The sequence below is a fragment of the Pleurodeles waltl genome, chromosome 2_2 (genome assembly GCF_031143425.1).
Source record: "Pleurodeles waltl isolate 20211129_DDA chromosome 2_2, aPleWal1.hap1.20221129, whole genome shotgun sequence".
Classification (NCBI taxonomy): Eukaryota; Metazoa; Chordata; class Amphibia; order Caudata; family Salamandridae; genus Pleurodeles; species Pleurodeles waltl.
Window position 1 is genome coordinate 454,325,779 of NC_090439.1, and position 18,527 is coordinate 454,344,305.

Consider the following 18,527-nt stretch of genomic DNA (forward strand, 5'->3'; position numbering starts at 1 on the left):
GCAACTGCAAGAGACGTGGTGCAGAGGAGCACTGTCTTGAGTGGGAAGACAAGGGCTTACCTTCACCAAAGTTGGACAGCTGGCAGAGAGGACCAAGAGGACTACTTTAGACCACCACCTTTGATGCAGGATCCACACAGCTCAGCAGAGAGGGGATCCACGCAGCCGGTCGTCACTTGTTGTAGGTGCCAGCGGTTGCATGGAAGTGATTCCTTCACTCCAAGGGAGATACCTTCTTCTTCTTGAGCAGGCTGAAGAGTTGCAGTCTTGAGGATGCACGGCTGGCCAAATGTTGCAAAGCTGGCAGGAGACGTGGAAACAAAGTTGCAGAAGAGTTTTCTTCATTGTAGCAGCGTTTGTCAGTTCCTGGCGGTTCAGCTAGCCAGAAATCGAAGCAGAGGTTGCAGAGGAGTCCTGCTGGAATCTTGCCAGCCGAATTCAAGGCCCCACCCAAGAAAGAGACTCTAGATAGCCCCGAAAGGGGGGTTGGTCACCTAGCCAGGTAAGCACCTATCAGGAGGGAGCTCTGACGTCACCTGCCTGGCCAGTCAGAGGCTCCCAGAGTTCCCTGCCAACCTTGGAAACAATATGGCAGAACCCAGGGACCCTCTGAGCACCACCCCTGGGGTGGTGCTGGACAGGGGAGTGGTCACTCATCTTTCCATTGCCTAGTTTTGCACCGAGCATGGATTTGGGTCCCTGAATTAGTGTGTACTGGTTTATGCACGGAGGGCACCAAATGTGCCCTTCAAAGCAAACCAGTGGCTTGGGAGGCTACCCCTCCCAAGCCAATCACAACTATTTCCAAAGGGAAAGGATGTTAACTCCCACTCCCAAACAAAATCCTTTGTTCTGCCTTCCTTGGCTTGATCGGATCAAGCAGCAGGAGGGCAGAAAACGGTCTGAGGAGTGGCAGCAGCTGGGCTGCCTGGAAAACCCTGTCAAACTGGTGGTAGCAATGCTGGAGGTCCTCTAAGGAGCCCCCAGAGTGCATGAAATCATACTTCCAATACTTGCAAATGTATTGGTAAATGATTCCGACATGTTTGATACCAATTACGCCCAGGTTCGGATTGACCATTATGTAGCTGGACATAGGTAGTGACCTATGCCCAGTACATACGTAAAATGGCATCCCCGCACTCACAAAGTCCTAGAAAATGGATCTGGAGTTGGGGGGGGGGGCACCTCTGCTAGTGCATGGGTGCCCTCACACACAGGTACCTGCACCGTGCCCTCCTGGCTGAGAGGGGCTACCATAGGGGTGACATAGTGACATGGTGTAGTGACCTGTAGTGAAAATGGGTGCATGCACCCATTTTATGCAGGCTGCAATGGCAGGCCTGCAGAACCCTTAGCATGGGCTCCCTATGGGTGGCAGAATAACTGCTGTATCCCATAGGGATCCCCTGGAACACCAATGACCTGAGTACCTAGGTACCATATACTAGAGACTTACATGGGGGGGGGGAACCAGTATGCCAATTGTGGCAAGAAAAAGGTACCAATTTAGAAGGGAGAGAGCATAGTCACTGGGGTCCTGGTTAGCAGGATCCCATTGACACCATCAAACACAGTGACAAACAGGCCAAAAAATTGGGGGTAACCATGCTAGAAAGAGGCCACTTTCCTGCACCTTCTTTGAGTTATATGTGCTCATCAATCAAGAGTGAATGTGTGTGATTAACAGAATGCAGATTTACTTCATATTATTCTATTCTGCAACGTGTTACTCAGGTTTGCTTAAATATATTTGAAACATTTAATATAAATAATCACTGTTCTGTTTCACATTATTTGTAATTGTTTTCTGGAGAGTTTCCAGAAGGTTGACACCTATGTATCTGATTAATTGTTTGCTCTATAGAGGCTGGTCGGAGTAAACAACGGGTAAAAGGGGTGAATCCAAATCCCACTACATGTATATTACTGGTAATATGCCTGACTGACAGTTATTTTGTCAAAACCCAGACTAAAAGTAGGGGCAGCTTGGAAGTTTCTTAACCGTTGCTTAATGTATTCTTTATTGGGCTCTGCCACATAATATGGACTTTTGTTGCCCCATACTTCTAGTGGCTCCATATACAGGAAGTAATTCTGAGAAGGTGAAGTGTGCAGGCCTGCATATTTCAACTCATAGCAAATCAAAAAGAACTACTTATTCATCTCTGCACATATGCTGTCCTCACCTGAAAGAGGTCACAAAAATCGATCCTTTTATTTGACATATGCTTACATTTTCTCTGGCTTTTCTTTGTGATAGTTAAAATATGCAGTTCTTCAAGCCATCTCAATAATTAAAGCAGAATTCAAGATAAAACATTAAGAAAGTAAAGTAGATGAATAATCTTTGATCACAGCTGACCCACTAGGTCTTGATGTACTTACTATGTACTTTGCAGTTGGCTCGTCAGTATCTAATGGTCTCTTCCGCGGTGATGCAGTAGTCACTGGTATGATTTCCGAAGCACCATTGCTTTCTTCTGTGGCATTCAGTGTACAGGGTCCAACATCCTTGGTGGTGTCTGCTTCTGCAGGCTTTGAGGTATCTGCTGCTCCAACCTTCGATAGAGTCTCACCTCCCTCCTCAGTACACCTTCTCAACTCAGTTTGATGCTCCTCTGTGCATACCGCATTGTCCATGTTTCTTAAGAGTTTCTAGAGTCTTAGCGGTAGACAGTCTCTAAAAAGGCAGACACGTAGTTCAACATACTGAAAAAACATGCTCTCCATTAAATGATCTCTGGAATTGCAGGCTAAAACTGTAAATTTATAGTAAGCCACCAGTTACTCAGAACTATAAACAATTCCATACAGGTGCTCAGGAAGATAAAAGGTAAAATAGACTAGCTCTGTTGATTTAAAGGTTATGAAGACCTGACTTAATTATAATAAATTCTAGCGGCTATCCTGTCGGCATCAGATGCAAAGTAGGGCACTGCTCCTCTGCTTAAATAAAAGGAGGGAGCAGTTTGTTACTTTCCATCTAAATCACTAAATGGCTGCGTATAAACTTGATTACAGTTACAAAAAAGTCAAACTTCACCCATAGACCTCACTATTGTGCCTTAACACACTTATCTGTTCTCTGTACTAAGATTCGGTTGTAAAATTATTTGGCTTGTGTAGCAGAAATTATAGGGAAGACCACTGAATGATAAAAGTTGCCCAAAAGATCTCCATTTATATAAGTTTTGCGCAAAATAAGTGCTGGAGTTCACAAAGGGCTACGAGATGATGAGAATGCATAAGAGGGTGAAGCAAAAAAGTAAATAAAGTCTGTTGCTGAATTTAATGCATATCTATGAAGAAAGGGGTTAAGGCACTTAATATCTGAAAGCGGAGAAACTATGGATCCCTACATTTGCACTTAGTGATCAAGAATGGGCTCTTGGATGCTTCCTTCTCTCCTTCCTCTTGTCCTATACATGCTGGTACCTTTTTAAACATCTGTAAGGAAAATATTAACTTTGATAGTAATAAATATTTTAGCTGTTGCAGGTACAAGCTCTTGCAACTTGAACTACAACCAATGAAAGCACATCTTCCACCAGGCCTACAGCCTGCCCCACAGTTGACAGAAAAAGAAATGAAGCGAAGAAAGAGAGCAACGGACATACAGCATGCGCATGTGGGTTTTGCCAGGGCTGGCGTTAGCTGTCACCCCTTCCGTCCATAAATGACATAGCTGGATGAGACGATATCATGCAATGAGAACTCATCCAAAGGTTTTGCGGTACACCCAATGTTCTTGCGCCCGAATGTTTGTCATTGAGTTTTGTTTCGTGCTTTGTCAAGTTGGAGGTGTGATATGGTGAGTTTTGGGTAGCAAGTTAGGAAAGACATTGCTTTCCTACCAATTGCTACATTTGCTCTTACAATGAGGAGGGAGAGGTTTATGGACATGAATGCTGTGTGGTGCTGCTGAGAGAGGAAGGAGTTAGTATGGGACATGGATTAAGAGCAGTGTAACCATTTAGATAGTCAAGTTCTCTTTTGTAAAGCAAGTTGTGCATGAACCCAGAAGGACGATAGGTATGGGTCTGCGATAGTCTGGATGGATAGGATCTTTACCCTTTTAACAAATATGCCCCCAATGCAGATGCCACATATTTTTTCCCGTACGCTGCTCGACACTTTCTGCGAGAAGAGATACCCTCATGAAGCGAGAAAGGGGCTTTAACTGCGTGCTTTCTGGTGAAATAGATACCTTCCTAAGTAAGATTAGAAAAACTGCTATGTTGAGGGACACAAGAGTGTCCATAGGTTTAATGGATGTATAATAGAACTGAGAGAGCGTAACTTATATAATCTATATTAACATGAAATGTTTATGAATTAATGTGTGATAATGCTGCATAGAAACAATAATAATAATTTTTGCTTAAACGTGCACTTGAAATGTGACCACAGGGAGTGGCCGCCAATGTATACGTAGACTAATAACAATGACTAAAATGTTTTGTATTACGTTTAAATAAGTTTATTCTAATGATTGCATTATTGAATCTGTGCTGAAATCCTCATAGGCCTGAAGATAGCATGAGCCGAAGTTTAGCTGCTTGGCTTTCATATTAAATGTATTTTTCTATCTTGCAGAGTGCTGACTCATAAAAGGACACAACCTTATTATTATTTTCTCCTCCAAGCTAAAAGACGAATGTAACCATGTTAGATCCGTTCTCACAGCCTTTTCTTGTTCGCAGAATAAATGTTAAAAACAAACTGAAACAGTGTAGATTAATGTATTGTACAAGGTCATTCAAACCGGTGAAGACAATGGAACTGCTGACCAAAAGATGTACAAAGAATTACAGAAAGATGAAATCATACCGGACGTGCCACCTCTGAAGACCTCAATTATGAAGACCAATCAAAGACTTGTAAAATAATATGGGGTGAAGAGTTAGGTTACCTAATGTATTTTCTGATAGGTTATGGATAGTGGGGTATAACAGATGACCAATAGAATTTTGGGGAATGTACAATGAAAAAGGGATAAAAACCCATGTCACGGGAGTCATTTAGAACTAGGTAGGGATTGCTATTGATTTTATCCAGAAACTTTGTCACTCTGTTTGGTGATTTATTGGTTTACTTAAAACCATCTTTGCCCTTAGGAATTGTCCATTTTACACTTTGCCTCCTTATGAGGAAAGTGCCCTTTTGCCCCGGAGCTGAGATTTGACTGATGGCGAATTGACTGATGTCCTGAAGACGAAGACAGAACCTGTGTGCTGACCTAAACCTTGGAGGGTAATTAGGACAATGCATTTGTGATTTGTCTGTTTGCTTTTCCTTTCTAGGTACCAACTTCTTACTTTTGACAGCGACCATAGTTAGATGTTTTCAAATTGCTTGTTCTAAATTGTTTTGCATGAAGCCTGTTGCGGTAAAAAACAGGCGAACACGTACTTTGCCACGTCTCAGGTTTAATCTCCAAAACGACACAACCTGGCGTCAGGCCGGTTCCTGGTCAACTGCCAGTTACCGAACCTTGCCACCTCACATTCTAGAATTTATGATGCAAAGATGCATCATAACACATCCCCTATCGCTCATCAATGAAAACAAATAAGAAAAACTAAACACATTAATATACCAGAAATAAGAAAATGAAAGCAAGAAATTTCATAACAAATATTAACAAAACAGGGACATCTCTTATCTAACTAAATCCTTCAAATAAGGTCTCCTGACTCTTTTCTCAAGAAGAGGATCAAAACCACGCTCATTTCCAACATCTCCTGGAACAAAATCATCATCATCTTCACTCTCACTCCCAACAAGCTCCTCACTCTGTCATCCTATACAACCACCCAGTGATACACCACTTCTCTCACTGACCACTTCATCATCATCAACCATGAACATCACTCCTGAGCAACCTTCACCACTATTCCCCTCAAATACCCCATTTTTCTGGTATAGAGCCACATTCCGAAAATTCCACCTCTCACCATTCTCCAAAATCACAAAATACATACCAACTCGCTGAACACGGAAAGGACCCCTGAATTTGGTCAAACCTCCCTGTACCCTTCCCGACTTCACTTTGACCCAATCTCCTACTTCCACCCTTAATCCAGCTTGTCTCGCACTCCTCTTGGGAGACTGGTCTAGATCATTGGCACCCACATCATCACACAACACGCCTTTCAACCAAGCTGGCACTAGTTTAGTCCCTGGCCATCGCCCCCTCAAGTCCATGAAAGGAACCCTTCCAGTAACACCATGTGGAGTGGTGCAAAACGCCCATACCATGTCCGAGATAATTTCTCCGACATCGCCCTGGTTTGCCAAGGCTAACTGCATAGTTCCTTTGAGAAGTATAACAGCCCTCTCAGCCACTCCATTCCCCCTTGGGTTGTATAAAGATGTACACGAATGCATAACACCCCAACCCCTTAAAAATCCTACCATCTCATGTGAAGTGAGTTGTGTGCCATTATCCGTGATGAGGATTACCGGGGCTCCTCCTTTTTTGAAAATGTTCTCTAAAACACCAATGGTAGTCTTTGTAGTGACATCTCTCAAAAATTCCACTACCAACCACTTTGAGTGAATATCCACTACTACCACTGCAAATCTCATGTCTAGAGACAACTCCCTCAACAGTCTAACAAAATCTAAACAGATCGTATGGCAAGGTTTACCAGGATCTAGTAGATGTCCACCCTCACACTTCTCCAGGACCAATCTCTTCTCGCTTTCTTTGTACAATTTACAACTTCGCACCCATTCCTTGATTTGATTATCCAAACCTGGCCACCAAAAGTTTGCTCTCACCCTTCTGACGGTCAATCCTTGTCCGAGATGACCCTTGTGTGCCAGTTGAAAAAATTTGGAACCTCAACCCCTCAGGAGGAACAAAACAGTCCCCCTTCATAATCACCCCAGACAGAGAGCTCTTCCAGAACCTTCAAATAAGGTCTAACAGCTGGAGCAAGAGTGTTCCCTCTCACCTTTCCACACCTAATCATTTTAAGTACATCACTCATTACTGGATCTTCTTTCATTCCCTCTCTCCACTGTAACACCGAAAGGACCCTGTGCCGCTATCCACGGCATCTTGTACAGAGGCAACCTCACCTACCATGTCTGCATCTCGCACACCAGCACCATCAACCTCTTCCCAATTCAAAGGTAATCTAGACAAACAATCTGCCTGAACATTCTTCCAGCCTTGTAAAAACTCGACTGTATAAGTATACTCCTGAAGCCTTGCCGCTAGTCTAGCTAACCTAGCTGAACCTTTTCCTGCACCACCTGGAGCTAAGATTCTTAGTAGTGGCTTATGGTCAGTCCGTAAAACAAACGGCAAACCCCACAGATATACACGAAAATACTCAACACCCCAAGCTGCCGCTAAAGCTTCCATCTCTATGACCGAATAATTTTTTTCAGCTATTTTTAAGGGGTTGGGGGTGTTATGCATTCGTGTACATCTTTATACAACCCAAGGGGGAATGGAGTGGCTGAGAGGGCTGTTAGACTTCTCAAAGGAACTATGCAGTTAGCCTTGGCAAACCAGGGCGATGTCAGAGAAATTATCTCGGACATGGTATGGGCGTTTTGCACCAATCCACATGGTGTTACTGGAAGGGTTCCTTTCATGGACATGAGGGGGCGATGGCCAGGGACTAAACTAGTGCCAGCTTGGTTGAAAGGCGTGTTGTGTGATGATGTGGGTGCCAATGATCTAGACCAGTCTCCCAAGAGGAGTGCGAGACAAGCTGGATTAAGGGTGGAATTAGGAGATTGGGTCAAAGTGAAGTCGGGAAGGGTACAGGGAGGTTTGACCAAATTCAGGGGTCCTTTCCGTGTTCAGCGAGTTGGTATGTATTTTGTGATTTTGGAGAATGGTGAGAGGTGGAATTTTCAGAATGTGGCTCTATACCAGAAAAATTGGGTCTTTGAGGGGAATAGTGGTGAAGGTTGCTCAGGAATGATGTTCATGGGTAATGATGATGAAGTGGTCAGTGAGAGAAGTGGTGTATCACTGGATGGTTGTATAGGACGACAGAGGAAGGAGCTTGTTGGGAGTGAGAGTGAAGATGATGATTTTGTTCCAGGAGATGTTGGAAATGAGTGTGGTGTTGATCCTCTTCTTGAGAAAAGAGTCAGGAGACCACCTTTTTATTTGAAGGATTTCTTTAGAATTTATGATGCAAAGATGCATCATAACAAAGCCCAACATGCTAATGCTAATCAGTGGTTAGGGCAGGTGTTCACTAAACTGACGCAAATAGACAAAATGACCGAATCTATGCTTTGTTGAACTGACGCGATATTGACACTCTGCTAAGTTGATCTATGTTCACACCTTGTTATGTTCTGATGATTGTGATTCTCGCATTCATGAAATCTTATCAAAGTTGTCATATCGTGATTATGCTATTATGTTTCTTGGTGTTGAGATTAATGCATCTGCTTTTAGAATGTAATTAATAGGGAATAAAACTTATAAAATTCAATTAAACTGGTATGATTATTCATGGCTGAAAGGTCATGGTAGCGTCTTGAATTTATTAATGACTGACTAAAGTGAAATGCATAGTCGTGATAAATATTGATGACATTATTGATGTATTGACATATTGGATGTATTGACATATTGATTAGTTATCTCGTTCCAAGGTGTCTTTCAACTGGGTCAAAATATTTATTGGCCTAAAACGAGTCCTGATGTGTAAAATTATCATAAAGGGACGCGTTAACAGAACCATTATCACAAGAGTTAGTAGATTTTTTTTTCTCCTCACCACATAATTCACCCAAAAGAATAAAATACATTTCAAACAACAAGATGATCAGTGATCCATGTATAAATTCTCAAGAGTTAGAACTATATCATACCATTTGCTTCACATAATGACATACGCATTGGCACTAACATAATCCTTCAGTACCAACGTGGAAATTGTGCGCTGAAACATTTCTAGATGCTAGATTTTGTGGCAAAGTGTCACTCGCATTTGGATGAGTACTTTGAGCACAACAGGGGCACAGCATTCTTTAAAGCAGTGGAGTAGGGTGCAATAAAGGCAGTGCTTGCATTGAGGTGACGCAGCAAGTGAAGCAAACAAAACTGACGGTTTTGAAAACGATATAATTCCCCAATCTCATTTGAAGGATAAACTATTTCGTCGTAAACATACTTTTACATATTTATATCTAGGGTAGGCTTTCTTGCACTGCCTCTAATCATAACTATCAGGAAGGAGATAAGTCAGAAAGACTGTTGGCTTGATCATTATATACCATGCATACTACCCAATGACCACCTTCTGCCACTAGCCCTGGTCAATTGGAAACATTATAACCCTAAAAGTAGGTGACTTGACATCTAATCTCAAATTTACTACTTCAACTAAATATTCTGAAAATAAACATTGTACTTAAAAGCTAGGCAAGGCCCATAACAAAGTGATATTTCCCAGTGAAGAATGTATCTGGGCCTTGCCATCGCTGTCACCACATGGTCCAGTGGTTTAATTGGAAATGTGCAACCGGGAGACACGGACCTAAACCTGGCCCCCTGTTTGCTCAAAGTGTTGGGCAGTAAAAAAAAAAAAAAAATGGTTTACCTTTGTCCCCTGCTACCTTAGGGAAGAATTGGGGTATTTGTAATGAATTTAAACGCTGCTAGTAAGAATGCAGGTTTAAAAAAATAAATAAAAAAAAACACATTGACTGGATGTAACTTGAAGGGCTGAAAACGCCATGTCCTATAGTATATTCCTATTATTACACTACGGTAATAATTGATTAACATTTGCAGCAAATGCTGTACTGCAGTCTGTTGCCCGCTACTTTAACAAACTGTTTGACACTGAACTGCTGTGCCTCTCTACACCGATCTGACAATACATGAGCACTTTGAAACAGGATTAATGGAAGAAATTAACACCAGGTGCATACCCCCAGAACAGATCTCCAGCATTGTTTACATTCACACATTCAGGGCTGCTTATCTGCAGGAGACTGAATATGCCCCTATAGTGGCATGTGCTTCAAATGTCATGTTGTGCAGTACATCTCTTGTTTTGCAGTTTCACCCTCCCATCTACAGACAAGCAACTCTTTTACAGTTTCATCAACATCTGCAACGGCACCATGCCCTCTCAGCACACAAATTCCAGAACTTAGCCCTCTTTGAAGCTAAAATCTCGATGGGAAGGCTGGGAAAAAAAGAGCCATCTCTAGGATCTATCATTCTCTGGTCATTAATGCTTTGGAGCGCTTCCCAGGGCTGTGGTGGGAAACCTTGATGATGACTGGTTAGAGGCCACACTGGCCACCCCCTTTTGTCTCTGCATGCTCCCACATAACTATGTGCATATCTTACCTATATGACCCCTCGGCAGCTGCGTTGCGCTGGCAGAGTATCTCAGGCCCAATGCGTGCAATGCTCACTGGCAGAATCTGACATCTCACACATGGTCTAGACTTGTCCCACACTGCCCCACTTCTGGGAAGGAATAGAAAGGAACTCTCCAGGATCCTTAGTCGCCAGATTGACCTTACCCACAGGATTACATTGTTGGGCTTATTAGAAGAGGTTGGATGACCGAGAATGGAACGTATATTTATTAAGTTGATCACACTGGTGGCCAAGCGCAACAATGCCCGCAAATGGAAGTTGCCGGAACAACCCCTCAATGGCAGAATGGGTGAGAGGGGTGGGGACTGTTGTGTCCGCTAGGAACGGCCAGTTTATAAAGCATGGGGATGCCCTCAAAAACATGACATCATCTGGGGCAAAAAGGTGGTGGTGTCTTAATGTATGTAAATTGGATAGGTGCCTACTGAGTAGACATGTGGAACTGGTCACACTGTTTGTTAATACTGCTGCAAAAAAACACACACAAAAAAAACACAATTCAAAATAGTTATTACTAAAAAGGTGTAAGGAACCAAAATGCGTGACAATAGGTGCCGCACAATGCCAATTTGCGGACAGGAGTCACGACAAAACTGCACAAATCGGTGCTCATCGGGACCCTTGTTGTCACTCACGCACTGTCATGCTTGTACAGGGAACCGAGGAGTGAACGTCGGAAACAGATGCGAATGATAAAATTAAGTGTGTCAAAAACGTGGAAGCCTAATATCTGAGAAGAACTATAACTTAATGTTAATGTATAGCAAAGCACCAAGATGCAGTGCTCGCTTTCGTCCATCACATCTCAAATTGCTACACAGAATACTGCTACCGGTCGTCAACGGATTTATCTTACATAACGAGAGAGATGGTCGAAAGAGACAGCTAGATTTCCACATAACATTTGGGCACGACTATTTGTTAAACTGGTCTGGATATTTAAGATCCAACACTTGAGGCAGGAAACCGGCAATTTGGTTACTGTGGCACAATTCTAAAGCACAGTAGGTACCTACCCCAATAAGGTTGCGATTAATTATCGCTTGGGGCCTCGTCCATACAAAACTACAAATAGCAAAGCGCTGAAGTATAGAAAGCGGGCCCGTTTATAAATTACGGTGCAGGAAGCTTACCGAATCGCCCCTTATCGAGAACGCTTCCATGGTTAACCTCCGCCCTGATTCAGAGGTGGGTGATGACTTAAGGGATTTAAGAGACGCGCGGCGTGCTTAATAATCAGGTCACGATTAGTCTCTGTCCCGAAACAACTTGGTATTACTAATAATATAGGTTTACAATGGGATATGGCTGCGACTACTTCCCTCCAGCGTCAATATATAACAAAGAGCGCTTTTACCACGTAATATGCTTTAACGATTACAAAACTTTCACCAGCGTCGAGCAAACAATTACTTGTGACACGGATCTTAATATGTACGCAGGCGGCAGAAGCATCCGAGACACGGTGGAGAATGGAGATGCAGCCCGCTGTGTGCACAGGGGACGACGCTGCTGCTCGCCTCCAGCAAAAAAAAAAAAACACGCATAGCTCCCCCAGATGAGAGAACGTGCGCGGGAAACCGCTCAGACCGCGGTCACTGGGCCACCAGTTTGTCTAAAGCTCGCAGATCCTGAAGCACACTCACCACCAGGACAAACCGGCCGCCACCATCCTCCAGCTGCTGTTTGCGGAAGTGACGCGATGTTGAACCGCCCCCAAAAAGCATGGGAAATTTCCTGTGTGTGGCTGCCTACGAGTCCCAGCAAACCTCGTAACGGAAGCTACGTCGATGTATCCAGCTTCTGTTCCGGAACCAGGAAGAGAATATCTCAGCCGACTGCAAGTCCCGTCATGCCCTGTGCTGGCGCTGCCCTTTTGGTGTACGTGACACGCGCCTTGCCCTCAGCTGCACAGGAGACGGATGGAGCCGCGCGTGCAGGTAAGTAGCTATGTCCCGCGGGGCTGCTGGAGCACACGTGTGCTGCCTGCAGAGTCCTCAGCGATAGCGCTTGGTGCTAAAAAAGCTCCACATGTTCTGTACCTGCACATGGTGTCACCTTGTGGTGTCCGGCCCAAGTCCTAGAGGTGGGTGCATTCTGGACATCCCTCGGGCCTCCCCAGTTCCGTTCCTATCGACACAGGAGCCCCTGCCATCTCCTCATAGAAAACATTTTAATTACGCTGTTGTTACTTTATCATACCTTAGCAACTGCTGCTATATTTCCAGTATTTTAATGGGAAACGCAAGCATGCTATTCGTTTACTAAAGTGGAAATACCTCCTCTTCTCATCTAAAACGACTGAAGTAAACCACAACCAGGTGAAGAAAGAATAAAACCACACTTTATTAATAGAAAGTGCAAAGTAAATCAGACAATTTAGCCACTTCTTAATATTGGATGTTCTGTACTTCTGAACAGTAGGTATATATATTTTTGACCTTTGGAAAGCGGAAGAGACAGTTGTTAAATATATTATTAAACTGAATACCGGTACCTTCCACAGACTGCGCATTTTATTAGCCGTTATCTGTAGTTTGAACTTGAACCTTGGGTTGACCGAGCTATTTACAAAAGCAGAAATTATCAGTTACATGATAAATTTGAGCACATCTCACAAAAAGGCGATGGGAGGAAAACGTCTGGCAGTCGTAGCATTGCCAGAGGTTAGGCAGAGCTACGGTGACCAGAATTTTAAAGTAAAATACCAGGACATTTCTTAACATTAGAAGAAGGATTACCATTTTACTTCAACCGACCGCACTGAATGATAGCGCCCATCAACATAAAATTAAAGCAGAGGCACTAAGAGCAAAAATACATTTCAATTTTTAAAGCCAGCATCATGCCTGCTAATTACATCTTTTTCTTATAACAGCTACTAACCATCCCTGCTTTGGGAAAACATAAAAAGGCACCTTCTACCATTTTCAATCACCCCTCTAAAAACCTCGACATGAGCTAAATTTCCCGAAATTTGATGGGACAACTGATGAAAAATCGGGACTGCCCTGGCAAATCCGGGCTGCCTGGTCACCCTAGGCAGAGGCCGCTGAGGGTAACACCTCAATCCATTCCCTCAAGAAGACTACCTTTTGGAGGCGGTCTCGCATGGCAGTCAGAGTGGGCTGCTCCCATGAGGAGCAGGGTCAGTACCGATTTGCATGAGGCGGGCCTTAGTCTGGAGGGAAAGAGTGAGTGAAAAACAATGGATTGGAACGCTACTCCGAAAAAGCGCCAGCAGTTATGGTTTTCCAAATATTCCTCCAATCACCTTCTGTGTGCATTTTTCCCTAAATACTACAGACACTTACAGAGAAGGATTACTTACAGGTCATTTACTTTTAATTTTTTTTTTACAAAGTTTTAATGATATTACATAATAAACATAGAAAGAATGGGTACACTTTTCCACAGGAGCAATACCAGGTCAGCCAGACACTCTTATTAGTGGAAGCAAGTACCTTCACACACCTAATATGTGTCATGCTTCATGATAGGGCCTAATCCTCCTCGGGCTGGTGATGAGCAAAGGACTCTGAGAGCATCTAAGTGTCCAGGAAAGGCAGGTGACCTGAGAGCCCCTTCCTAGTAGATGGACACCCTGCTAGGTGACCAATCCCCCTTTCTGGGCTATTTAGGGTCTCCATCTTGGTAGGTCCTCAGATTCAATGTGCAAGAATCCAGCAGGATTCCTCTGCAACGTTTACTTCACCTTCTGGCCACTGGAATTGCAACTCGACTTGTCAGGAACCGACAATCTGCCTCTACAGCAATGACTCTGCTCTGGAACATTTTTTTCTCCAGCAACTGCAACATTTCCCCTCTGTGCATCCTCTGAGGGCAATGAGTCTTTATTCTGCGCAAGGGTGAGCTTCCCTTGGAGTGAAGGAGTCACTCCGCTGCATCTGCAGGCACCAACTGCAACAATGACCGGCTGCGCGGATCGCCTCTCCTCCTGAGGTGCTTTGATCCTGTATCACAGGTGGTGGTCTGGAATGGTCCCCTTCGTCCTCTCTACCAGTTGTCCAACGTGGGAGACCGTAAGCCTTTGCCTTTCCAAGCAGGACAGTACCCCCGTGTACCACGTCTCTTGTGAGACCTTTTGCATCGCAAATGCTTGTTTGCCCTTTGTTTTCCTACATGCGGTCAGAGGTCTTAACATTAAAGTCTAAATATGTATTGCTTGAAATCCTCCTAGAGTGAACCTAAACAGCATAGTATGAGAGTCTGTCCAACACAGTACTGTGCAGACAGCACAGAGTGCCTTTCTGATGGGGGTTCTTTCTATATCTGATTAAAAAAAAAAAAAAATGTTTTTATTTATGAGTTTCAACAAACAGACCTTGGAATTGCTCTTGGATTTCTACACTCTGAAAATACCCTCTGTGTGCCACAACACATTATATAAGACAATAAATAAAAATGCAAAGACTCTAGTTCTTAAGTGCTTGGCTGACGGAAGAAAACTCGGACCTGCCATCAACGTTAAAGGGTTTAAACAAAAACAAAAACTTTTTTTTTAAATATCTCTTGAACAGATAAGATGCATAGTCCTAATGTGGGGCAATTCTAAAAGCAGTGTTATGCTGCATACTGACACAATCCTGCCCCTTTTTTATTCAAGAAAGTGCCACTTAATTGGCACCCATTGGGTCATTTCCAGAAGGCAAGCTAACAGCGCTCATGGGCTAGTCCACATCTGAATTGCCTGTCATTAGAATTAATGTGAAACATCTAGCTCTCTTGTCTGCTAAAAAGTACATGCAGGTAATCGTTCATTATTGAAACTCTGGGCAACAGCCAGAATCCCACCTGACAAACTAAGGATTACTAGTGAGAACAACAACATATGGTGAATACTTTTGTGAGCCCCTGCTCCCTGCAATTAATACAGAGTTGCCCTCTCTCTCTACCTCCTCCTGTAGGATAAAATATATGTCCAGTAGACCCGGAGAAAGAACTTACTTCGGTCCTCAGATTCAAGGTCATTAGTTTAATTAGCAAATAGTGTAAATACAAAGTTTATACATCGATATGCTGATTGAACAACCTAATGTAACTTGCTACAGGCATGGTAAAATCACTGCTAGAACTCGGTTCTAAAAGGAGCAGAATAATATAGTAGTTAGTTGAGTAATGTCGTTATTAAATATATACATATTAATGACAAATTTAGCATTCCACTGACTCACGAGTGAGCTCAGACATATACATGTTAATAGTAATATGATCGAAATGATGTATCTGTAAAGTGGCAATAAAAACGTTTTATAAAACATTGGAAATCTAGACGAAGCTACACCATTTTAAGTTCCTTTCTGAAATTGTGAAGTACTGATTGCTTCCCTATGCCACTGAGTCCTTCACTTGAAGCAGTCTCTCCTAGACTGCATATTTGTAGGTTTTTCTTGGCGATTTCCATCTGTGTGATTGATCCTGGGGGTTTGTGCAGGGTATAACGTTTATTAGCTGTGCATGTTTCATTTCCAAAATGCTTTGGGGATCAGTCATATCATTTTAAACATCACACTTCATCTTATTGTTATCTGTATATGCTATTGTAATTTTGCCTGATATTTTCATTGTTGCTATCCTACACACTTTCACATTCAGAATTGTAATACTTTGTGGAAGTAGGCTTAGCAAAACAATGCACAAGGTACAAATGTCATAGACTTTATGGCCATATATACGAAAATGTAATTTGCAAAACACAATTTCATTGTGCACCAACTCAAACCAACTATTGTTCTAATAATTTGTCTGATTACAAAATAAGGATTCGGAGTGGGTGGCAGTTCCCAGTCTCAAAATGGGTTTAGTACACACCTAAAGACCATTTTGCTTTTGCAAGCCCTGTGATTTTGCAAATCACAATGTTTGCAACTGCCAAATAGGTTAATGCACCTCTACTAGCCTTTCATTTATGTGGCCTAATTCATGATAATCGGTTCTCCATACCAGAGGTTTGCAGTGACTATCAAAGTAGCAGATATTACAATTTAGGTATCGATATATTGGATTTCATTTCTAATATATAATGTATGGGACTACAATATTGCCAAACCTAATTCCAGGTACAGAACTCTACCCAAAGGAGCCTGCCAACTGAAGACTGTTGCTGTCTCTCTCCAAGTCTTATCATGGCGTTTTGAAGTGAATAGCTGTTCAGGGTAAGCCTCGGTGAAGGTCATTTACCTTTTAGGCTTCATAACTTTCTCTCTAGCTTAGTCTTCACCGGAATTCTGAAATATTTGCTTATATGCCAACTTTTTTTGCTTTCTTTTTATTTATTTTTGGGGGGGGGGGGGGGGGGTGTTTTTTTTTTTTTTTTGGTTGTTTTTTTTTTTGCATCTTTTATTCTCGTTATTACTTCTTTCCCTTGTCTTTGGCCTTAATATTTTCGACTTCTGTTTGTTTCTACTTGAAGACACATTTTTGGGAGGAATCACATTTTACATACGTTATATGGTAACAAGATCTAGCTATATTAAATTGACTTTGGTAGTTGGCGGGGCATATCTGGTTTGGAGTAACATGAAATCTCCCACAATACATTTCTCTTTGGGTCAGTGTAGAGTTGTTCTCACCTGTTTTCCAAGAACAAATTAAAACCTCTTCTCTACCAATTTATTCTGAATTTAGAACTAAATAGGTAGAAATTACTTTGTTGATTACGAAGTAAAAATGACTTTGCTGCTATTTGTAGAGTTTGAATGCAGGGATAAGTCACATAGGTGTTGGAAAAGCATTTACATAGACATCACTTTTTTCCCCTCGCAATACCACTGAGAACATTTTCTGCAAGCAGTTCATTTTGATGTCATCCTGTTGATAATATGTCTGGGTGCATGAAGTCTGTTTCTGTGCAGAATAATATTTTTTATTTAGTGTGTGCATTTGAGACTGGATAGACTTGAGAAAGCAGAGGAGCGGAAACATCTCCATTCTTTAGCCTATGTATGGAAGACTGAAATAATGAACCATCCTGCAATGAACTATCACCCATATGGAATGAACAATACCGGCAATCGTCCTCGCACAGGATTGATTTGGCATTCATAGGATGATCCAGCCTTGTGTAATTATAAAAAATCATAGATAAAAAAAAATACTTAAATGGGCTTTGGGTCATCCCTGTTCCCGCCTCTCCCCCCTTTATACTGACGACTGCACGGACCACTGAGTCAGCCTGCTTCATCCATTGACTGTCTTGCACCTTGAGCAGTGTCCTTCTACCTTATTATATGTCCACATCCACCTAAAAATAGTGCGCTTCTGTGCCAGGGCTGGTGGCCCAGGGGCTTCAGTCGTTCATGTTTTACTTTGTTCTGTAAAGGAATATTCCCGCCACCTTTAAAAGTTAGAATTTTTACTTTAATTTACTCTTAATCTTTTAAGTTCCATTCTGTGTGCTTGCAAAACATCCATACTTGCCAAGGCCAGACTCGTTGACTTTGCTAATGTATGTCTGATTTTGTTCTTGAGTTTGTCTTGCTGTTCACATCTAATGGTTTCTTTTTCTTGCTTCAGCTCCATGCCAGTGCCAGATGAAGATTTACACTGCTGTAGCCAGGCACATGTCCACCAACATGCATTTCATTTTCTTATTGGAATTGTGACTAATGTCCCTTGACCAAACTCTTCTTTTGTGCCTTGTGGGGTTGCAAATCTACCTCGACCCCTAATATTGCACTCTGCACAGTTTGCAAGCCGAAGGTAAGGCCATTGTGTTATTACCTGGTTTTAGTTAATGTTGCTTTTTAAAGAGTTTTTTGTGATGTCATTCAGCACGTGTTTTGTAACGAGAAGAGCGTATTTGGTTCTTTAGGCGTCATGCATTGTACTATGGAAGTTGGCATCATCAAGGCATAGTAGTTTCAATGTGAGAAATGTTCGTAGTCTGTTCGGCACAAAGCAAAATAGTTCTGCTGTGCCAGAAACAATGGCCTTCATTTCTGACAGTTTGTGGATTAACCTAGGGATTGTATACGCACTCACACTAACATTCCCAGGAAATCGGTTCATGATATAGTTTACTTATTGGTGCACTATTCACTACTGTGTCATGCGTAGAACATTTCTGATCCTAAACTGGCATGCCATGTTTGATGTACACATTGCAAGTAAGCTATGC

At 42.5% G+C, this 18,527-nt stretch overlaps 2 protein-coding genes across 4 annotated transcripts in view; one reads left to right on the forward strand and one right to left on the reverse strand.

Moving 5' to 3' along the window:
* RNMT (RNA guanine-7 methyltransferase) overlaps positions 1-12,142 on the reverse strand; it is a 152,195-nt gene extending 140,053 nt beyond the window's left edge. For both annotated transcript variants that reach the window (XM_069219918.1, XM_069219917.1), the window contains exons 1-2: positions 12,034-12,142; positions 2,389-2,683 (exon numbers count right to left, since the gene is read on the reverse strand). In XM_069219918.1, coding sequence (XP_069076019.1) covers positions 2,389-2,643 — 255 coding nt within the window. In that variant the 5' untranslated portion in view covers positions 2,644-2,683; positions 12,034-12,142. The remainder of the gene's footprint in view (positions 1-2,388; positions 2,684-12,033) is intronic.
* Positions 12,143-12,202: 60 nt separating this feature from the next.
* Positions 12,203-18,527, forward strand: part of FAM210A (family with sequence similarity 210 member A) — an 80,587-nt gene continuing 74,262 nt past the window's right edge. Inside the window, exons 1-3 of one of the 2 annotated variants that reach the window (XM_069219919.1) lie at positions 12,208-12,327; positions 16,468-16,563; positions 17,924-18,109. The gene's annotated coding sequence lies outside the window, so the exon portion shown is untranslated. Of the gene's footprint in view, positions 12,328-16,467; positions 16,564-17,923; positions 18,110-18,527 lie in introns of both variants that reach the window. The other variant, XM_069219920.1, reaches the window with a different exon arrangement.